At 43.0% G+C, this 24,567-nt stretch overlaps 1 protein-coding gene across 1 annotated transcript in view; it reads left to right on the top strand.

Moving 5' to 3' along the window:
- The window catches only part of LOC144717491 (janus kinase and microtubule-interacting protein 3-like), a 231,433-nt gene that overhangs the window by 112,230 nt on the left and 94,636 nt on the right, over positions 1-24,567 (top strand). Inside the window, exons 6-8 of the mRNA XM_078592860.1 lie at positions 5,569-5,715; positions 7,921-8,061; positions 10,137-10,196. Coding sequence (XP_078448986.1) covers positions 5,569-5,715; positions 7,921-8,061; positions 10,137-10,196 — 348 coding nt within the window. The remainder of the gene's footprint in view (positions 1-5,568; positions 5,716-7,920; positions 8,062-10,136; positions 10,197-24,567) is intronic.

Here is a 24,567-nt window from a genome sequence, read left to right as displayed (position 1 = left end):
TTGGTGCAACCTATTTTTGCTCGTGTTATGTCTCCTTAGCTCTTCTCTCTGAGCTCACGTTTCCTCCATCGTATACGATCTGTGCTCTCCTTAATTTAATTGTATATTCCTCAAGATTGTCGAGCTCTGCCTTCCTATTTGCTACCTCTTGGCATGTTTCTGAATAGCATTCCCTCTAGAGCAGTGGTCCTTAATTTGGGGTGCGAGATGTCCTTGCTGGGGGTGCGAGACATGGCAGATTTTTTTAGAAGGTAAATAATCGAAAACACAAATTAAGCACGGGCACAAAAATACAACTTTTCATGAAACCCATGTGTTTATTAACATATCTTTATTACTGATTTAGAACCAAAGGAGTGCAAGGCTGCAGAAAAAATGTTAAGAACCACTGCTCTAGAGCTTCCTTCAGCAAACCTTCACAGGCTTATAGAAATGTTCAAACCAGAATGAGTTGTTTTTGTCTACTTTGAATTGCTCCAATCAGACTCCTGGTCGACATGCCCTATCCCTCGTCCTTTCCCGTAGCGCTTTCCTTCTTTATTTCGCTCCACATGATTTCTCTCCACTTTGACGCCACAAACCACGTCTTGGAACTTTACAGGTTTTTTTTTGACGTCCTTTTATTCCTCGAGTGTCCACGTCTCTACTGAATACAACGTCGCTGCTCTATGCTCATGCCCCTAATTTATTTCTCTACTCAACCGTCTTATCAGCAGCGCCTTGTTTTTAATGAACGTCACCCCCTCATGGTGACATTCGTTAAATGTTAATTCTTGGTTTAGTTTGTCGTGCCTCCGCTCCGCACCTCTGATTAGCACGATTGTCTACATACGGTGCGAAACAAGTTCAATATACATACTTGGTAATTTTTGTTATAATGTTTTTCGACCATCTGGCATCTTCTGTCAAAATATTTCCCAAATATGTTTACCCCGCTGTCGGATATTTAATCTGCTCCACTAGTCAATTACTTTTGATATCCATTATTTTTATTGTCATGACAAAAACCTTTGATATATTTTAAAGATATCTCCAAGTATTTCGACTCTTCACAATTCACCAATATGTTGCTAATCGTATTTAATAGCAACTGAAATAATTATATATTATAACCTTTTTGTTATGTAATTAGATAATTTTATTAACATATGTGAAGTCAATTTGCCATAATTCTCATTGCAGATCATTTTAAAAACTGAATACTGGATTTGGTTTGTGGTGGTACACCATGACCTACTCATTTAAATTATGTGTTTGGGTGATTTGTTTACCTTTATTGGACCTTGCATGACTCTCATGTTTTCGTACTGTTTGTTGTTGTAACGTTCTTACCCGCCCCTACTGGACATCTGTGAACAAAGAGCTTTGTAGGTCATCGGATTCCTCCAGTACAAATACTGATTCTGATGTGACCACCTCCCAAGGATAGCAAAGTGAGCCAATGGCGATTGTGCTCACCACTAATGCAGCTGCCATAAGAACGAACAGAGTTACAGTAGCTTAGGGGCCCAACAGCTACTGCCTGTGTCGGTGCACTGAGCCAACATTGTGGAGATCCTGAGTTTGGAATTACTGCAAGATTTTCAAGTTGAGCAAGTTAATGGTCTTCAAACAGTCACGAATGTAGGTACAAAAAAATGTACTGTGTTTGGATTCTAACTTAATGAGGCCTACACCACCTCTGAGAGCTACATTTTATACATTTCATAAGATTACTGTTTCGATTTAAAGCTTTCGTGACTGCAGGGATTCATCTTCTTGGTTCTTTCGGTAAAGTCACGTAGAAGGGAAGTAATAAAATAATAAAAATAAAACATAATAAAACAATTCTCACGACGTTTCGGCCACAACGCAAGCAGCCATCCTCAGGCGAAGAATGAAACACCCCAAGCTTGGAGCGTATATTTAAGCTGGGTTAGAGGGGGGGGAGGTGGGAAGAAGAGCGCCTAAACAAAATAATTTGCATATCAAGAGGAATTCAGCATATGGAAAATGCGTAGGAGGTGGGCGGGGGGGGTTCCAAATCAATACTATGCCCGTGCATTATGCAGGATTAGCAGCATCAAAGGGGGGGGGGGGAAGGGGGGGAGCATTAACAAAGGAAAGGAATGTTAATAGTATGTAGCTGTAGTTACTAAACAACCACGTAAAAAACTACAGTATAAACTGCATGACAAACTAAAGTATAAACTACATAGCATCATCAGTAAACTTACTATACTCTACAATAAGCTGAGTTACTAACAGTAAGTAATACATGAAAAATTCTACGTTGTAAAAAATTATATAATATGCTTCCATCTAAACTTTATTCTCTTACATCACACGCGTCTATACCGTACTATATACTTCCATAGGCAAAACCAACATTAAATTACATACTGTATTGCTATAAACCACCCTATACCTTATACATTTTTAATATAACACTATGTATTATTCTACCCACCCTAATGTGTATCAAAATGGTTTATTACGTCCTTCCAGTGATTGCTAAGCCAGAATCCATCTTCTCGGTTAAAATTGTCTCTGTGTTTGTAAATGTGGATCGCCTCATGTACGAATCTCTCATGATAGCCAGATGGCTTGCAGAGAACCTCTGTCTTGGAGAAGTCAATGTCATGTGAGCCCACTGAGTTGTAACAGTGATCTGCCACGGCTGAGGTGTTTGTCCTACAGTGTTTCAGGTCAGCTTTATGTTCACGGATGCGGTCCGAGACATGTCGTTTGGTTTCCCCAATGTAACTGCTACCACAGAGGCAACTTAGTTTGTAGACACCAGGGTACTGTATGTCTGGAACCACATCTTTTACAGACGGTACCAGATCACGGATTTTATGTACTGTGTTGAATCGGACCTGGATCTTGTGTTTAATCAGGATTTTGGAGATCTTTTTTGTGACCCCAGCAATGTAGGGTAAGGTGATGGTCTTGAAAGGCTCCTCAACAGGATCCTTCTTGGTGGTTGGAGTGATGGCTTTGCGGATTGTGTAGTCGGAGTAACCATTAGCCTTAAGAGCTTGGCGTACGTGTTTGAGTTCACTGGAAATGTGTTCATGGTCGGAGATGCATTGGGCTCTATGATATAGAGTCTTGATGAGGGAATTCTTCTGGGATGGATGGTGGTGGGAATCCGGTTTTAGATAAGCATCCGTGTGGGTGGCTTTCCTGTAGACAGAGTGGCTCATTGAACCATCAGGTCTCCTTTTGATTAGGACATCCAAAAAGGGTAGCTTGCCATCATTTTCGACTTCCATGGTGAATCTGATGGCTGGGTGTATGGAATTGATATGGTCGAGAAATTGGTCTAGAGCAGGCCGGCCATGTGGCCAGATGACAAAAGTGTCGTCTACGTACCTCTTCCATAAGGTCGGGCGTAGAGTGGCAGTCTGGATGGCGTCCGTCTCAAATTTCTCCATGAAGATGTTGGCTACAACCGGAGATAAGGGGGAGCCCATTGGGGTGCCCTCAATTTGCTTGTAGAAGGTTCCATTCCTGGTGAGACACTGCTTAACCAATACATACTTCACCTGGAATGGAACCTTCTACAAGCAAATTGAGGGCACCCCAATGGGCTCCCCCTTATCTCCGGTTGTAGCCAACATCTTCATGGAGAAATTTGAGACGGACGCCATCCAGACTGCCACTCTACGCCCGACCTTATGGAAGAGGTACGTAGACGACACTTTTGTCATCTGGCCACATGGCCGGCCTGCTCTAGACCAATTTCTCGACCATATCAATTCCATACACCCAGCCATCAGATTCACCATGGAAGTCGAAAATGATGGCAAGCTACCCTTTTTGGATGTCCTAATCAAAAGGAGACCTGATGGTTCAATGAGCCACTCTGTCTACAGGAAAGCCACCCACACGGATGCTTATCTAAAACCGGATTCCCACCACCATCCATCCCAGAAGAATTCCCTCATCAAGACTCTATATCATAGAGCCCAATGCATCTCCGACCATGAACACATTTCCAGTGAACTCAAACACGTACGCCAAGCTCTTAAGGCTAATGGTTACTCCGACTACACAATCCGCAAAGCCATCACTCCAACCACCAAGAAGGATCCTGTTGAGGAGCCTTTCAAGACCATCACCTTACCCTACATTGCTGGGGTCACAAAAAAGATCTCCAAAATCCTGATTAAACACAAGATCCAGGTCCGATTCAACACAGTACATAAAATCCGTGATCTGGTACCGTCTGTAAAAGATGTGGTTCCAGACATACAGTACCCTGGTGTCTACAAACTAAGTTGCCTCTGTGGTAGCAGTTACATTGGGGAAACCAAACGACATGTCTCGGACCGCATCCGTGAACATAAAGCTGACCTGAAACACTGTAGGACAAACACCTCAGCCGTGGCAGATCACTGTTACAACTCAGTGGGCTCACATGACATTGACTTCTCCAAGACAGAGGTTCTCTGCAAGCCATCTGGCTATCATGAGAGATTCGTACATGAGGCGATCCACATTTACAAACACAGAGACAATTTTAACCGAGAAGATGGATTCTGGCTTAGCAATCACTGGAAGGACGTAATAAACCATTTTGATACACATTAGGGTGGGTAGAATAATACATAGTGTTATATTAAAAATGTATAAGGTATAGGGTGGTTTATAGCAATACAGTATGTAATTTAATGTTGGTTTTGCCTATGGAAGTATATAGTACGGTATAGACGCGTGTGATGTAAGAGAATAAAGTTTAGATGGAAGCATATTATATAATTTTTTACAACGTAGAATTTTTCATGTATTACTTACTGTTAGTAACTCAGCTTATTGTAGAGTATAGTAAGTTTACTGATGATGCTATGTAGTTTATACTTTAGTTTGTCATGCAGTTTATACTGTAGTTTTTTACGTGGTTGTTTAGTAACTACAGCTACATACTATTAACATTCCTTTCCTTTGTTAATGCTCCCCCCCTTCCCCCCCCCCCTTTGATGCTGCTAATCCTGCATAATGCACGGGCATAGTATTGATTTGGAACCCCCCCCGCCCACCTCCTACGCATTTTCCATATGCTGAATTCCTCTTGATATGCAAATTATTTTGTTTAGGCGCTCTTCTTCCCACCTCCCCCCCCTCTAACCCAGCTTAAATATACGCTCCAAGCTTGGGGTGTTTCATTCTTCGCCTGAGGATGGCTGCTTGCGTTGTGGCCGAAACGTCGTGAGAATTGTTTTATTATGTTTTATTTTTATTATTTTATTACTTCCCTTCTACGTGACTTTACCGAAAGAACCAAGAAGAAGATTACTGTTATGTGGCAAACCATTTTTACAGAGAATGAAGGAACACCATCCAGTGCCGGGTAAGAGAGGTCTTTTTTTTAAGTGACTCAGAAGTAGTTCACTGTACTCTATGTCAATGGCAATTCCCTAACATGACGTCCTGTCGCCCGATGGAGTTATATAATGGCGTCGTCATTTTACCATATGACAAACACAATTAAAACACAGTATTAAAGGTAATAACAGGCGAAATATGAGAACTACGAAATAGCGTTGTGTTCTTGCGTGCGTGTGCTTGTTTTGCCGCGAGCAGCTGAAACGCTTTCGGGAGGCGGAGAGCCAGTGCCGGCCCCTCATGGAAAAGAACAAACGCCTCTCGCGCAAGAACGACGAGCTCAACTGCGGCCTGCAGCGCCTGGAGGACAAGCTGAAGCTTCTCACGAGGGAGAACTCCGAGATGGTAACCGCAACCGAACAGAGGCCCTCACAGCTGAGAAACCGACCGAAGGAAACAATTTGCCGCGCCGAGTCGGCAGCGGTGCTCAGAGCACAAATAGCAAACGAGCGAGCGAACAAACGAATAAAAACTAAACACGCGACGTTAATAACGCTGCCCACAATGGGAGAGAAATATCTCGCGGACGATGTTTAAGGCAATAGCCCTTCTTGCCAGCAGAGGCTATAAACTAGTTATTTTTTTATTTCAACCAGGTAAGGCCCACTGAGCTATGGAGTGCTTTTTCAGAAGCGACCTGGCCACGAATGATAGCTCAACGAAGTGGCTTATCACGTGGAAATTTGTAGCAGCAAAATACTCTAAAACGTACGTTTCTAATTGTGGAGAGAAAAACCAGAGTACCCGGAGGAAATCAACGCGATACATCAGGCGTTAGAGTCGGGATCGAAACCATGACCCCCTGCATACCAGGTGAGGTAGTAAACATCTCACCACCATGGTGCCCTAGATTAGCATGCCCTCCGCACTCTCCAATGAGCAAGTGTCATTGCCCAAAATATCGTCTTCTGAGAGTTGGAAGCCTTGACATGAATACTTACAGAGAATACCTCTCCTGGTATGATGCTGGTGGTATTCCTTACAAGAATGCCAGCCTATGGTGAGAAAATTAGTTGTCACGGGAACCAATCGCTGAATTTGAAGAATAAAGATAGGTAACTGTAATCAGATACAGTAGAACCTCGGAGATCGAACGCACCAGAACTCGAACAAATTGGTGTTCAAACGATATTTCCGAACATTTTTTGCCCCGGAAACTGAACGAAATTCGGAGGTCGAACGGGCAATCGCGACTTGAAAGAACCTGTACGGCTGAGACGCGTATGGGCAGCGTGCATGACGCTTGCCCAGACAAAGGTTTTACCACCTCCTCCTCCTCACCACCTTCCACTCAAGCCATCAACTCTCCTTACTACAGGTAAAGTGAAGTTCAATGTTAATTTGTTTCATTTATTCCATATATTTATTCATTTATTCCATTTATTTATTGTTTTTGTTGTTTTTTTGTCTGCTTTTATGCACGTAATTACTGTAAACTTCGTGTAAAAATGCTTTATAATGAGATATTTATTGTGTCTGGAACCAATTAATGTCATTTACATTCATTCTTATGGGGAAAATTAATTCGGTGTTCGAACAAATCGGTGTTCGAACGGCCTTCTGGAACTAATTAAGTTCGATCTCCGGGGTACCACTGTAGTTGATGTGACATTGCACAGTTAGAGCAGGTTCACTTCACGCATCGGCATGTACATTCATGTTGAACTTCGAACTTAATTTGACCAAATTTCATATCACCATAGAACCTCTGGCCTGGCATCCTGGTTGCAATCAGAGCGCATTTATCAATATTTCATCATGTCTGTAGCCAGAGAAAGCTTTCAACACAGACACATGTGCTGGGTGCAGTGGTACACGCCCGCAATACCTTGACTTGCATTGCAGGGTTGATGGCTCACAAGGAATGGGAATGCACTCTCCAACTATTATTCAGTCAAGTCTCTCTGGCTTCTCTATCTAAAAACTCGCTTATTTTTTTAAAATCATGTTTCCTCTTGTGGGCCGCAGTGCCATTAACAGATGTGATGAGTTGTTGTCACCTGGAACAGGGATTTAACACGTGGTTTTTTGCGACCAAATGTTGTTCATAATAAAGGTTTCCGGGTTAGATAACATGAATATATATGTGTCGTATTCTTAATTAATACACCTTTTTAATTGCACGTCTATTCTAGACATTATATATTGATTAACTGTGATTAGCCCATCTGGAAATATGTAATGCATATTTTCAGATTAATATAATCCATGATAATGTATTTTGATTATAATAATCCCCCCTCTGATCTTTGAACCTGATATGCTCAGTGATGATGTAATCTTGCTCTATTTAAGACCGGAAGCAGGAAGACATCTTGACAATTTTGTCAAATCTCCTGATGAAGCTGGTTGTAATGTCACGGCAACTCCATTGCAAATGTTGTGGGCATACTCGCCGTCGCAAGGGTGTGTGCTGAAGTAGCCGCTACTCGGCGCGTTTTGTTAATTTGACATCCCCCGTACTAATCGGCCGTGTTGAGGTGGCGGCGGTGGTGGTGGGTTATCGACACGTTTACGTTGAACGCGATCTAAACCTCCGTCGTCGCGCAGAAGCAGCGGTGTACAGCCAAGGAGGCCTTGAGGAGGCCAAGCTCTCTCAACGACCTGGAGCAGTCGCAGGAGCAGCGCGAGATCGAGTTCCTGCGCATGCAGGTCATCGAGCAGCAGAACATGATCGACGACCTCAACCAGGTGGGCGCCATCGGCCGAGTTGCGTCGTGCACGCGGTCTCGCACAGCAGCGGCGGCAGCAGACGCACGTCGCGTTTTTGTGTACTAATCCAGGTCCTCCGGTTTAGAAACGTGCATTGAGATTTTTTAGATAGTTTTTCTGCGATAAATGTCCAAATGATGGGCCACTTTGCTGAGCTGTCGTTTGTGGCCAGGTTGTTTCTGAAAAATAAGTGAATACCTCAGTGGGCTTTGCCTGGTAGGATGGGGATGGTTTAGTTTTTATTTATATGTGTTTGGGTGATTTGTTTTATCTTTCTTACACTGTGCAGCACTATCATGTTTTTGTATTGTTTGTTGTTGTAATGTTTTACCAAGCCCCTACTGGACACCTGTGAAAAAGAGCTTTATAGCTCATCGAATTCCTCCAGTATAAATACATATTCTGATTCTGAGTTCATCGTTTGCCAGGCCAGGTTAAGTATGGGTATTTACACCTCTTCCAAAACGTCTGGTCAATGTTTGAAGAGTAGGTAGGACATCTGCTTTAAGATGGGCGCTCTAGAGCTCCCGTTAGTGGAGGCCCTTCCTCCAGCAGTCCTGTGAGTAAGACATTTCAGTGCTGCACTTTTGCCTTTACCTAACAGTGAGGCCGATTTATATTTGTCGATGGGCTGTGTGTGTCTCTCGTTGCCTGCAAATCATTCCTTCAGAGCTGGTGTAATTCCAAAATAAATAACGGATTTTTGCCATCAAATTCGTACAAAGGAAAATAAATGGTGTTCTCTGCATCTCCCTGTAATCAACAAAGCCTCGTAACAATTTTGAGGAATGACTCTGGAAGGCAAATAATCTACCTGCTTTGTGTGTCTTCCAAATACAGGTCATACTGCTAGCCACAGAAAACACTCATTTATTATCAGCCGTGATCAATCCACTGCTGGATGAAGGCCTTTCTCATGGTTCTGCGATGAAAAATGTATCTGTTGCAGCTGCACATCAGCTGATTTCATCAGTTCATGCTGTGTGCGTACTGTGTGCAGTCAGCTAGTGCTGTGCAAAGAACCAATCTTGAAATTGGAAGGTTAAAATTAAATTTCCCGTTCAGGAGTCAATGCAGCCTATCACATATTTTGGGTAGATAAAGTGTTTACCGCTTAGTGGGAAGCCTATAGCAGGAGTAATTTTATCATTAGATAACTATTTATAAATATATAAAATAACTCCTGCTATAGGAATGTGAAATAGTCATATTTGGGACAGTTATAAAAGCAGAGAAGAGCCGTGAACAATGCTAAAGGCCAGTTGACTTTCTCTACCCATCTTAAGCAATTATTGTCATGTCTTTCGCCTAGTACGAAGGAAGCTCGTGGATTCGATCCCGACCATGACAATGCCTGCTGTTTATTTGGCGTTCACAAGGTCTCTCTCTCCGTGGACACCTGGATTTTTTCTCTGGGTCCTCCGGTTTTTCCCTCAACGTTTTAGACTATTTGGCTGCCACTGCGATGAGCTAATAGCTCAGTGGGCTTTACCTGGTGAAATAAAATTGTTTCGTTTATCAAACTCACTAAACATGAAAAACCTGATTTAAAGCTTTCGTGACTGCAGGGATTCATATTCTTGGTTCTTTTGGTAAAGTCACATAGAAGGGAAAAGGGAAAAAACAATACAATTCTCACGACGTTTCGACTGCAACACAAGCAATCATCATCAGGTGTGAAATCAAAATTTTTTTGCTGTGGATTTCACACCTGATGATGATTGCTTGTGTTGCAGTCGAAACGTCGTGATACTTTTATTGTTTTATATTTGTATTACTTTATTATTTCCCTTCTACGTCACTTTACCGAAAGAACCAAGAAAATGAAAAACCTAGTTTTTATATGTCTGAGATTCCAATTCAGTCTCTCAGTGGGGCTGGCTTTGCACTAATAGAGGCATTGTATTCGCCCCCTTAGTCCGAGCCATATTTAAAGACTTTGTATTTAGCACAACGAATGGTTCTTGAACACGTCAGTCTTACTTGCCTTGAATTAGAAGTCTTGCAAGGGTTTGGAATGTATTTGTTCTGCTCCGCTCTCAAATTTGTTTCAGGAAAGAGAAAAATTAATGCGCATTGTGAAACCGGTCCGGAAAGACCTCAAGCCCGTCAAGGTGAGTGACGGTACTCCTGCGGAGAATATCCTTGACAGAGACCTGACCCAGTCAGCAACACAAAGGTTCCAAGTCTGACACCCGTGTCATGTATCGCACACTGGCATGTTAATTGTGCAATGATGTCACCCATTTTTGAATCTCGTCTGCAGGGAGATATTACTGCGGGTGATTGCAACTAATGTTTAACTGTGCCTGCAATGAAATATAATCGCTGGCGTTGATGATATGCTTAGCAAATTATCCATTTTCGGTGTTGTAGACAGTAGAGCTCCTGTTATAGATAACTCATCATTACCCACGACTCTCATTATCCACGGAAGCTGCAGGGTCTCAAAAAACTTGTGTTATCTACAGCCCTATTCCTGTTATCCGCGATTATCCACGGATTTTCCCGTCCTAATTTGAGGAATGGTTATCCTGTGGCCCACACATCTATGTAATTATTGATGAAGCTAGTTGTATTTACTGGCGAAACGTCGTACTCAGTTTGTAAATGTTGTGGCTTGGCTCTCCAACACACCGGTGTGCTGTACTAGTGACGAATTGGCCACGTTCTGTTTACGTGACAACCCCTTACTAGTCGGCTGTGTCGGGTGGTGGCGGGTTTTAACGACACATTTATATATTTACGCGATCTAACCCAAAAAAACCTCTTATGGATGATATTGATCACGAAAGCCTCTGTGTTAAAACGTTTCATGCTCGCAAAATTATTATTTTACCGCACATTACTACACACTGTCACAGTAACATTGTACGCAGTGCAAATGCAACAACTCCCCGCTAGACAAAACAAATGAAGGTGATTTCTGAATGTAAACTGGTTGATTACAGTAAATTCTAAATGATCCACCTCCGACTAGAGGTCATTATGCGTTTTATGAATAAATGTGAAAAAAACACATGTGCCTGGTTCCAATTCAGTTGTTGATGTATTGCACTGCAGGGAGTTTGTTCCCTTCCTCCACTTTGCAATTGCTGAACACAAATGGAAATCAACATTCATCTGGCTCCTTTATCCCCGTTTCAAGTCAAAGTTCAGGGAGGAGATTGATGCTGGGTGTTATGTAAGGGGAGGTCATGTTTAAACAACGAGATGACAGGTATAGTAATAGGTTTTTACCCTTTCAACTGGTACAAAAACTGACACCTTTATACAAGGCATCATGTTTGCAATAACCACAACACAAGCAGTCAAAATGCAAACAAAAAGGAACAACTCTGATGATGATAATGATATGCACTGTCCTTGAAGTTGATTGGTCCACACCCGAGACAGCTTTTCTTAGAGCCTAGTCTCCATTGGTGTTGGACAAGATGACGCCAAAAGGTGTACAACTCAAAAACAGTATTGAGAGCTCGGGGTAAGCATTTACACTATGAGACCTCCTTTAGCAAGGCATCTAGTATTTTTCAAAGATTCTGTACAGCCTAAACACATTTCACAGGAGTGTCCATTACATGATGGATTGAATATTTCACTTTGCGAAAGACAGTGGAGATGTATAAATACTGACATTCTGAACTAAATGGGGTCATTAACCTGGAACATTGGTTTTGTAATAAGATTTGGGTTGTGCAGATATGTATTTTCCTAGCTGGTTGAGGTTTTATTCAGCATGTGATGTCAAATTCAGGTCTGACTGGTAAATCTGATTACTTAACATTCACTGCATTATTAGCTTAACACATTTACTTCTGCGATGGTTTCTTCATAACATTGCATTGGCTTTAGTTCCTTTACCAGTGCTATGGTGATGACAATCTGCACGATTCACTAGTTTTGTACTCTCATTTTACATCTGGCGACTTTCACATTGCAACGGGGTTATATGGTTCAAAGGGCTAACGACTATGCCAGTGTAATGAGTAATCTTTGCTCAGATCGTCGAATATGATTGCCTTATCTCCTGTCACAATTGACTGCACGAACAATTGTCATTTAAATGTGATGTTTCACTTGATTATGATTCTGGTCAGCTACGAGAGCTATATTTGTAACATTTAATCAATGATCAATGCATGCTGAACCTTTTTACACTCAGGGCTAGTGCAGGGGCCGGCAACCTGACGTCGTTGACGCTGCATTGCGGCTCTTGAAATGTTGAGTTGTTCTGTGCTGAGTTCGGAATGAATGGCCTTTCTTGTTATTTTGGTTTCTGACCCCCTGGCATAGATCAATTGGGCTTGGTAAGACCCCAGGAGATTTTATTTGCTGCCATTATCCTTTCAAGATCATTTATTGGCAAACATGATGTTCCGCTGTTTTTGGGGGAGTAACCAAAACAGGCCATCTTTCGTGATGTGACTTGACTGACAGCAAAGTTTTGATATAAATGGATGCCAGAATACGATTCTACATTAATACACATTTATAATGTCTGATTAGTTTCCCCATTTTTTTTTATCCTACCCGACCATCGCATTGAAGCTTCTCATTCCACATGTGTCCTCTCGCCTTGCCCGTCAAACACCACCCTCGCCAACCCTCAGTCTGGGGCCTCCTGACCCATGCATGGATGGAAACCATTATTTCACAAATAACCCAGCTCAACTGTGAGCACTGCACGTAGACGTAAACACGGTGGGTTATGATTGGTGGCAAATCACTCTGCACTCAGCATGATGGAACTGTTTTGTGTTGGTCAGAGTAGCCCAGCAAAATGGACTTGAAAGTAGTTACGTGGCGTGATCATGTGTTGCTATTCGCCGACGCAATGTGCGATGTTGTGCATACTGCAGGATTTTCATGAGGATATCTTTTTTCTTTCACTTCATGATGTCCCCCCCAACAACACAGCACATTTGTGCTATAATAAATAGGAATACAAAAAAAGATCTAACAAAAAAACCAGAAAAGCCTTTTTATTCCCCCACCGAGGTGTACAGAATTGCACAAAATGGAAAGTGCTTTTGCCGCGAGACTGTGCTTGCATTTTGGACCAAGGACGAAGGGGGAGTGAGAGGAGAGAGACAGGCGAGGCTTTGTGGAAGGTAGAGCATGGCGAGAAGGTGATATGTTTGACATTTAAATACCGTGATATGCGCAGGCGATGGGCCTCAGCGTAATGTTTTAAAACTGTATGTAATGAACATATCGGCCGTGGGTTTGTGAGAGCTTGAAGGACTGCATCAATTTCCCTTTCGTAGTCGTACGATAGAGAGAACATCCTCCGTCGAGACGGGGCGATGAAATCATCCTCCGTCGGGCGTCAGGTGGATTGTCAGATCTCGCAGGGGGCCTTGGGAGATGGCAACGGCTTTGAGGGAGGCCTTCATCCAGCAGCCGATTGATCATGGCTGATGATGGAGATGATACAAATTTTGCTTAACTTTTTTCAGTTGTCGAGCCGCTCTTACCTCCCTTCCCAATTTCAATTTCAGTGCTGCTCGGACTTTATTTAATGCGCAGCTCAAAGTCCTCCGGGGTGTTTCTTTTGCAGGATGAGAGATTGAGCACATTTAGCCCGTCCCGAGCCACCCGGAAACCTCTTTGATGTGTCGGCATTACAGCTCGGCCTACCGGCACAGAGCCTTGCACACCATGTAATTGAAGTGAGTCCAGCGGCTGGCTGCACCGAATTAATTGCGCACAGACTTGCGGAGTTTTGCATAATTCATCAGGGTGCTTCATGGTCTGCTGAGGCTCATTGCTATGTAGGATTGCAATGCCATCATTAACGAAAGCACGAAAAGCCTTTTGAGGTTACACTAAGGTTGTCTGCACAGGTGTCTGCGTTTCTGTGCGGCATACTAAATGGTCGTTTTATGGCGGGTTATCTTCTCTGATAATTGTATTTCCTTTTGTATCATGCTCTGTGGTGAATTAGCTTCATTATACAGTAATCTAAATTTTTTTTTTATCAATTCAGTTGTGCTTATATTCGTGGTTCTTTCGGTAAAGTCACGTAGAAGGAAAATAATACAAATATAAAACAATACAAATTCTCACGACGTTTCGACTGCAACACAAGCAATCATCATCAGGTGTGAAATCCACAGCAAGAACATTTTAAAAAAGTGGCGGTTTTTTCTTAACGCCAGCACCACGGACAGCGATTTGGCAGTTGGTCAGATGGACGAGTCCATCTATGTTCGGAAAAGAGGAGGGGGGAGAAGTAAATGGAATGCGGTCTAAAAGTCACCGTTACTTTACCGAAAGAACCAAGAATATGAATCCCTGCAGTCACGAAAGCTTTAAATCAGTTGTGCTTGTTTGAAATAATTTCGCCCGTTGAAAGTAAGTAGCATTTCTTATAGCGGTGATGGACAATTTAATTTGGAGACTCTTGAGGTCCGGGTTGGTGGATCATACGAGGATGGATGAGGGTCCACAGTTGCCTGCTTTAGCAAGTTGCCGTGCTATGTTCGACCTCCCGGCGTGGCAGTTGCAACAATGAGCACCCCTCCCCCCTCCCCCCCACCAGCTCGCCTTCTGTCCACCCAGCAGTATAAATGGACACAGCACAGTTGGTCGATCGGCAGGTGGGGTAAAGTGTGGGTAGCAGTCCCACCTCTTCCGAGACGTCTGGCCAGTGTGGAACAGTAGGCCAAATACCTTCTGGAGGAGCTATCCAGAGCTCCTTACGACACGAAAGAAACCCAATACACGCTTACATACCAAGCAAATGAAAACCCTACAACCAAGCAAAGTCAGCGAATAAAATAAACAAAGAAATGGCACCAAAACAAAAAGCACAAAAAGCAAAGTGATCACAACAAAGAAAGATATGTGGTGTTATTTTCATCGTAAGGCCACCAGAGCTGGGAACAAGCTACTGAATATTGCACGTCATGGAAGAAAGGTTCCGTAAACGAATGGACAATTCCCGTAGGTGATGGCGATGATGACTACGACGATGATGATGGTGATGCCACAATACTTGTAAAAATGTTCTTGACAGCATACTTACCTTCGACCATGAGTTGAGTTGTAGTTTCAATGCACACGGTAATGTTACCGAAGTCTGATGAATGTGTATTCTCGTGGAAAGTTTGCTGTCCAGTTTACATTAAACATATCCCGTCGCATACCGTACTGTATGAATACATAGCAATACCGTTCACCAGTCCGAAGTGAACAGCACGGTAAAGTTTGGTCAAAACGTCCCCATGACCAACATGGTGTGTCAAGGACTGTATCGAGCAGTTGGTTGACGGACGGTTGTAAATTATTATCGTAGAATATTATTATTACGTATGGAATAACAACAGTGCCACTCTGCCATTCAACGTGTCAATTTCCTGGGGAGCCCGAGCTCGTTTGTTTGTGTGCCGGGCTACGAACCCAGCGATGTGCGTTTGATTCCTGGTCACGGCGGACATCCGTGGCAAGTGATATCTGGTGTTGGAGAGACATTAGTTCAGCTGTAAATTATTAATTATTATTATCGTAAGATATTGCTTCTATTACCATGGTGTAATGCCACTTCAAAGCTCCTGGGCACAGCATGGAGCAAACCACATAAACATGCAAAGGAAAAAGCACACTCTGTGATGCGGTGAAAAAAATAATAGCACGAGCTGTGTATAATCACAGGCTAATGAGCATGCGGGAACTCCCCGAGGCCCAGTGTAGTGCGGTATGGCCTGCCGAGAATCATTTGATGTCCGTGGACTCGCGCTATTCATTCCAGAACATTTGCGAAAGCGCACGAGGGGTGCATCCGTTATGGTTGGTGAAGAGGTTAATTCAGACGCAGAGGCGTTGCGTTGCAATTCACGTACAGGTCGCTACCAGGCTCAAGTCTGGAAATTGACACATGTTATGCCACTGAAGAGGTAGCTCATCACCGAGACCTTTTGCAATTGAGTTAGCGGTTGGGTTCTTGTAACTCTTGATTTATGCAACGTGCCAGCTAGCTTTTAAACTAAGACGAAACTATTTTATTTATTTTACCAGGTAAAGCGCACTGAGCTCAATCACTCTTTGTCAGAAAGAAATATACAGGAGGTCGTGGTTTCGATCCCGACCCTGACGCCTGCTGTATATTTTGAGTTTGAGTGTCTCTCTCCATGTGGTCGCGCGGATTTTTCTCCGGGTCCTCTGTTTTTTTTCCCTACATTTAGAATCAATATGTGTTTAGAGTATTTGGCTTCTATAGATTTCCATGTGACAAGCCGCTTCGTTGAGCTATCATTTGTAGCCAGGTCACTTCTGACAAAGAGCCATATGGCTCAGTGGGCCTTACCTGCTAAATAAAAAATATGTTTTTCTTAGTACTTCTATTGCAGAGATTTCGAGTACCATCGGCAGTTGTATTTCTAAAATTACATATTCAAACCTCTCCTATAAACTATAATCTCTGTAAATGTGGCGGCAAACAGCATCTGATAAAATATTGTTTAAACAACTGAAGAAGCTTCCAGCGCATGGAGAGAAAGTTAGTAGTTAGTCATCGTGACGAACGACCACATTGCACGACCAGAACGCCATCGGAGAGCTGCACGATAAAAATTGGATTCACAATACAACGTTTTAAATGTATTTCTCTTCAGAATTATCCACTTTAATGCTTTCCACAAAATAATTGACAGTTGGCAACATGTAGTAACCTCGTCCTTTGATCGCAAACATGCAGTGTGCTCGCATAATTTAATGAATAATGCAAATTTAAACATCACGGAATACGTTAGAAGAACAGTATTTTTAAAACAAAGACATTCAGTATTTGTAGAATTCAGTGTAAATTACTTTTTTTTACCTCCCCATTATATGCTAATTGGGCTATCAACATCTTGTTGCGAGATGAACATATTTCCACGTGGAACTCTTGCAGCAAGGAGTACACCACCTTGTCTGGAAGAATGACGACCAAACGATGGAAACTAATAAAATTATTAAAATAGGCCTCTTCATCCACATTGCAGAGAGTGTTTACCGCATGCCAATCAAACTCACATTTAAAATTCACAGAGCTGGAAAATGCCAAAACCAAGAGATTAACCACATTTTTATACTATACTTGAGAACCAAGTGGAATAATCATCGGTAGCTTCCCGGTGGCGAGATGTTAACTACCTCACCTGATATAGAGGAGGTCGTGGTTTCGATCCCGACCTTGATGCCTGTATGTTTGGAGTTTGCGTGTCTCTCTCCCCGTGGTCACGTGGATGTTTCTCCGGGTCCTCCAGGTTTTCCCCTCCACATTTAGAAACATGCGTTTAGAATATGTGGCTGTGATACATTTCCACGTGATAAGCCACTTCGTTGAGCTATCATTTGTGGACAGGTCACTTCTGAAAAAGAGCGATATGGCTCAGTGGGCCTTACCTGGTAAAATACGAATAGTTTATAGTTTGGATTATAGTTTTAAATTTGAACCCAGTTTTCAGCGGTGCTGATTTAGTGGTTCAAGAGGCTCATGATTCACCCTAAACCGCGTCCACTGCACAAACCATGGCAGATGTGGATGCACAAATGGAAAATTTAAAACTCTCCAGCGTGCTACTGTGGTCATCCAGAACACACCGTACAACATATAATGACGCAATGCCCAATCCACAAATACGACGGAGACATTACAGCGAAACACTCCACTACTCCTGACGCAGTTATCTGGCTTGATCACCTGCATGTGAAATTGTAGATGTTGCTCTGCATCTACGTTAACTGTACGAAACGAAAAGAAGAAGTGGTCTAACGTTATTTTCGCCCCCAGCCACCTCAATCCAGGAAACATTCCAAAGTCGCGATGGTATCCTATTAAGAATTCTAAGAGTAGCAAAGAGAACCATTCCAAGCCGGGCCTGCAAGGCTTCTTTGCCTCTTATTGTTTCATTTTTCATTCTCCAAAGTCTGGAACATCAGTGCTTCTGTGGATTTTTTTGTTCTTGGCTTTCCACCAGTCTTGTGTTTTTCGTCAACAAGCTCCGGCTTGTCTGACCTTCAGTGCCTCCCTCCTTAGGGACCTCATTACACACGCCAGCTCGGATGGAGAGACCCTAGGTAGCCGTGTGTTTAAAGCGCTTGTAGCAGGAGTCAGGGATGGGATCCCACCGTTTTGAATTTCACAGCTGCCTGTTGGTTGTCAGCCACTGAAGGTACACTGTCCATCGCACACAGGACGTTAACACCCCCACAGCATCCTTCTAAACGAGTCAGCTAATTGTCTTGGTAAATTATATGGTCTTGTATATATATGACAGCTATATAGAATTGGAACAAGTGTCTATGATTTTTTTTCCATACACACAATTACTGCAAAGAAATATGGAATACTGTACAGTAGTTAATCTACTTTTCTAGTATAGTCTGGATTTATATGAATAAGTGTCATAAATGAATTATTTATATTGTTTTACTTTCTCCCATAAGGAGATCCTATTAATTGCCATAATGAGGTATATCAAACAATAATTGCAATAATTTGCATGTATCAAGCATCTAAGTACAATAGCGTTACAAGACAACCGTATAAACATAGCATACGTAGTACATACAGACAAATAAATAAATGCACCTAAATAAGTAGGGTTGGAGTGGTGGCAGAGAGGTTAGTGCAACGCGCTATGAACCCTGCGACCCGATTTAAATTTTATTTCATGTCACAACCCGTAATTAAAACAAAAAAAATCTACTTGGGCAGATTTGACATCGTCACACATGCCATTTCAAACACCCTCGTGATGAACAAAATCCTTCAACGTTGTGTATCAATAGTTGTGTAGTGTCTTGTAAAATCACTCAGACTAACAGGTTGTAACAGGTCACCTGCTTACACTTTATTAGCCTATTCTTGCACCACTTGTAGGCACTGCTATCACTGTCTATACGGTCACTTCTGTTAACCAATTCCCACTCTTATCTACGTTACACTTCGCTAACCTGCACACAGCAGTTCTCGCTCTCGGCAGCTCCACACGCAAGACTTGTCACACAGGAGCTCTCACGCAGAGGCTCGCACTCAGTAGCGCTCACGCAGAGGTCCGTTCCCGATCTGAGCGGCAGCGGTGAGACGTCTTCTCTCTCTTGTCCCCAGCAACACGAACTCTCGCTCCGCTCTCACGCCCGTCCTTATATCCCTTGTGCCTCTTTAGGGCCAGACGGGCTGTTGTCTGTCAGGCCATCAATCACCCCTTATCGCACGGCTCCCTGGCAACACCTCCGGTGTCAGCGTGCAACCCCGGGCCGACCTGGTCTGCACCAGCTTCTCTCCCAAATTGGGTGGCGGTTTGCCCGTGCAACACGTGTTGTACACGCGCACGTGCTTATCCTCGGTTGCCAGTGTGCACCACGTATTTCACAACACTACAGTTGTATGAAGCAACCAGGGGGAACAGACAGGAGTGATGATTTGGATGGAGGTGTAGAAAGATTTAGAATCAACATCACGCGTTTAGAGTATTTGGCTGATACTATACATTTACACGTGATGAGCCACTTCGTTAAGCTATCATTTGTGACCAGGTGGCTTCTGAAAAAGAATTATACAGCTCAGTGGGCCTTACCTGGTCAAATAAATAAAAAAAGTTTAGTAAGGATAGAGAGGTGGGAGAACTGGTCAATAGCTCGTCAATGTATAGCGAGTCATCAGAGGGGAGAGGGGAGAAGGGAGGTCACGAGTCTGGACGTAACGACGAGTCAGAGGGAATCTGCAGTGTGGACAATCAGGAGGAGGGGATTCTAAACAGGGGAGGGCAGCAACGGAGAAGGAGCAACCACCCAACGGTTCACTTTACGTTGATTTATGCCTAGAACAATAATTAGCTTGACGATGTCCAGCTCTGCCCCAGCTACAAGCCAAGCCCTTTAACTATCTAGTTTTTTTTTCTTCCATCAAACGGTAACTAAAAGGTCCTATTCAACCACCTGAAAAAAAAACCGATCCGTATGTTTAATACTTCGTTAGCATGACAAGTAGAAACTAGACTCAAGTCATGCTTGGGACATTCCTGGAACGGATGGCAGAGCTTGGGTCCGTAATTGTTAATCAGAATCTTTATTTATCTTTGGGAAATCCGATGAGCTAAGAAGCTCTTTTTCACCGATGTCCTGACGTCCCAACGCGCGGCTCCTGGCCCCCCCCCCCATCCTCGCAGCCGCCCCGCCTCTCTCACTACCTTCCCTCCACGGCCAGATGGAAGCAATCATCATCATAATTTTGTTTAAACAAGGCCTAACACACGCATGGATTGTTTTATACATTACGATGCTAACGACTATTACATCTGTGTTTTTTATATAAATAATAACGTGGCCCTGACGTTGACCTGATTTGGTAGGCACCATCAACGACACTCGTCTCCTCCATGTCGACCCCGTGACACGACGAGAGGTTCCGAGGAAGGTTTGGCTAAAAGCGGACTAAATAAGCTACTCAATTTAACACGTAGGCTTTCGCGACCAATATTATCCACAATAAAGGGTTTTGCGTAAATATAAATACGTCGTTAAACCGCCACCACCCAACACAGCCATTTAGTAGGGGGTGTCACTTCAATAAAACGTGCTAATTATTAACTACTTCAGCACACACACCAGTGTGTTGGAGAGTACACCCAAAACATTTACAATTTGTGTGCGACGTTTCGTTCGTGATTATGAGCTCGAGTGCGCCGTGTGGACTGAATAATTACAGCTCGCTTGGCCTGGTCAGGCTGCAACGGAATCTGGGCTGAGCCCACTTGTCCAGTTTGCGGACAGGGTCAGTCTGGTTTTTAAATATTGATGGGAATAGAACATGAAGCTATGAGTATTCATTATATGCTCAAAAGAGTGTGATGGTTATACACATGAGATCTTGTGTGTGTGAAAATGTACTAAACTAAAAACGAAACTATTTTTTATTTTACCAGGTAAGGCCCACCGAACTAGACAGCTCTTGTTCAGAAGCGACCTGGCTACAAATGATCACCCAACGAAGTGGCTTATCACGTGGAATTGTATAGCAGCCGAATACTCTAAACGCACGTTTTTAAATGTGGAGGGAAAAACCATAGGACCCGGAGAAAAATCCACGCGACCATGCGAACATGCAAACTCCAAATATACAGACGTCAGAGTCGGGATCGAACCCACGACCTCCTGTATACCAGGCGAGGTAGTTAACATCTCGCCACCGTGGCGCAAATTATGTTCTCAATCCGCCACTGGCACAATGACCTCCACCATAAGGCCCTCTACGGAGCCCTTCTCGAGAGTATTTGGCCTACTTTTCCATGCTAGCCAGCTAGACGTCTTGGAAGAGGTGATGGTACCCATAATCCACACTTTACCCCCACCACACACAACGTGCTGATCCACTCACTGCGCTGCACCTATTAATGCTGCTGGGTGGACAGTGGTGGTGGGGATTTCAGAAATGTGTTCCAACTGCCGCCAACGCCAGAAGGTCAAACCGGCGTCCTGTGGATTGCTCCGGAGGATTTCTACCGTGACAAGAGTTTTTCGCTGAAGTGTATGTGTGTGTACAAACGACGTTGTGTGTACGAGCGGCATTGTGTGGACGAGTGACAGTGGGGTTTAGAATCGGCTGTCATGGCTTTGAAAGGCACTCCATAGCCAGGTGATAACAACGTTCACAGAGTGGCGCTAAGCTGGCCGTGGGAGTAACAGAAGAGGTTTTATTTCAAGCATCTGGAGACTTGTCACTTGCTGGCTGCAGTATGCCGATTACGATGGCGGTTACAGTGAAAAAGGTAGTAATTCTTCTTGCGATTCTTCATACTTATGACACTGCACCGTACGTATCGTACAAGCGGTTGAAATTGCCCATTTGCGTAGCTCTCCCATGAATTTTCCGGGTCGTACCGCGCGTTGTTCGGCACAACGTCCGATGTTTCGCACCCCACCCCCAACATCCTGGGAGTTTCTTCAGAAACTGAGGACACGGATGAGAACAGCGGACGTGGTGCCGAACAACACATCCTGATACAAACACGAGAGAGAGAGACGCACAGCGCCACAGCCGCGAGTCCCCACGCAGCGGTGTCCAGTTGAGTTATTCTTGCGAGCTTGCTCAGAGTTCAGCTTCGCCAAGTTAAGTACAAAATCAACCTTTTAGCATCTTCTATGGTTCTTTCGGTGAAGTCACGTAGATATAAAAAATAATAACAATGAAATAATAAAATAAAGTGAATAAAAAAAGAATACAAATATCACGACGTTTCGATCGCAAAACACAAGCAATCGTCATCAGGAGACGATTGCTTGTGTTGCGATCGAAACGTCGTGATATTTTTTATAATTATTATTTTTTCTATCCACGCGACTTTACCGAAATAACCATAGAATATGAATTCCTGCAGTCACGGAAATTTTAAGTCAAAATTTAACTTTTTTAGCAGTCTATTTTTCGGACAATTGTACAGCAGCGATCCCTCGTTATTCGCGATGCTGGTAATCCGCGAATCACATCTGGAACTGCACGACTGCTGTATCGAGAGAGAGAGAGAAAAAGAAAGTGATGCGATATAAAGTGATGAGAAAAAATGTGATGCGAGAAAGTGATGAGATAAAGTGATGATGCGTAGCATAATTTAAGGTAATTAAATGTATTAACAATCATTGAATAATTTTATATCTATTCTTATTTACTTTATGTTTATTATTACCACATTTTTTTTACGTGCTATTACAATTTTGTATATTTAATAGCTTATTTTACGTGTTTTATTTAAGGTTATTCATTAAAACGATAGGTTTTCATAGGCTAATATAATTATCTCCGAAATTCACTGTTCACGAGCATCTCCGCAACGTATCCCTCACGAATAACGAGGGAATGCTGTACTCGCAATAGATGTTTTTTTAAAATGTTTTTTTCTCAGGTGAAAGTCTGGGATTTGGACCAAGGATATCAGTGGTGTTTGGCTGAGCATTCTGACAATGGGCTCTTGATGCACTCAAGCAGCCATCCTCCAACACCACCTGAGGTCTGTTCATCCACGCTGAGCGGTAGCAAAGCGTGGATGAACAATTGCCCAGTTGTGGTTGTCCGTTAATGAAATCACACGGGCACCTCCACCGATGCTGCTAGGGACGCTGCAGTTATCGCTGTAATACGGTAGTGTTTCGAGAACGTGCGTTAGGAACGCGCGTGCGTTAGAACGCATTTAGAACGTGCGTTTCTAGAGTTTCTAACGCACGTTCTAAATGCGAGTCCCGACAGTGCAAACGAAAAGGCATGTGAATCATTATAATGGTGTTCACATACTGTATATAACCCGGGCGTTTTATAAACCTGGTTTGGGTTGATGCAGTGCTTGATTTTGTGGCTGACCCAAATTGACTGTCGTGGTTTCAAAATGCTCCCTCGCGTTACAAATCCTCGTTGATGTAGTGAATAGTGAATTGCAATATCATTCATGTTGGATTGCCGATTGTGCATCGCATTCGTGGCATTTGGTATCTAAACCTGGCCAGGGCCTCTCCCAGGCGATTTCAACCTCAAGGAAGGTGCCTGGCGCAGCGCTGGGGATGATACTGGTCAGTCGACCTCCTCATGCATGTTACAGCCATCAGCAGGTGCCTCGTAACATACCTTGTCACATCGGATGAACATCTGAACAAGGGATCTGCTTCTCTGTGTGTGTGTTTTGTTTAATAGTTAGTCTGGCCTTTAGGGTTGCATAGAAATCCCAGAGATCTGAGACTGATACCAGACATGGTGTATCAGTGGAATTGTGTATCCAATGCTGCCGGTCTCTTCTCCACCATCTCAATTGTGAATAATTCTATTATTTAATTTATTTAAAATATCATTCTATTATTTAATTTAATTTATTATTTTATCTTTAGACGTGACTTAACCGAAAGAACCAAATAATAATTCCTGCAGTCACGAAAGTTCTAAAAATTAAGATCTCAATTGTGCTTGGGGCTCATTGAGCAGTCTATGTTCACACCATGGGACTTCCACGAGGAGAGGAATTGGCACAGTATCGGTGAGGGTTTAATAGTCCCTCGTTAAATTTCGATTTAAAGCTTTCGTGACTGCAGGGATTCATCTTCTTGATTCTTTCGGTAAAGTCACGTAGAAGGGAAGTAATAAAATAATAAAAATAAAACATAATAAAATAATTCTCACGACGTTTCGGCTACAACGCAAGCAGCCGTCTTCAGGTGAAGAATGAGACACTGCCAAGCTTGGAGGTTATATATAAGCTGGGTTGGATGTGGAAGAAGAGCGCCTTAAATATATAAGCTCCAAGCTTGGCAGTGTCTCATTCTTCACCTGAAGACGGCTGCTTGCGTTGTAGCCGAAACGTCGTGAGAATTATTTTATTATGTTTAATTTTCATTATTTTATTACTTCCCTTCTACGTGACTTTACCGAAAGAACCAAGAAGATACTGCCTCGTTATGCCTATGCGTGTGTTGTGTTGATGGTTTTTATTTCAATCCTACCAGGATAAAAACCAAAAA

The sequence above is a fragment of the Lampetra planeri genome, chromosome 4 (assembly GCF_965212315.1).
Source record: "Lampetra planeri chromosome 4, kcLamPlan1.2.h2, whole genome shotgun sequence".
NCBI lineage: Eukaryota > Metazoa > Chordata > Hyperoartia > Petromyzontiformes > Petromyzontidae > Lampetra > Lampetra planeri.
The sequence above is the reverse complement of the archived record's forward strand: the minus strand, read 5'-3'. Positions and strand labels throughout refer to the sequence as shown.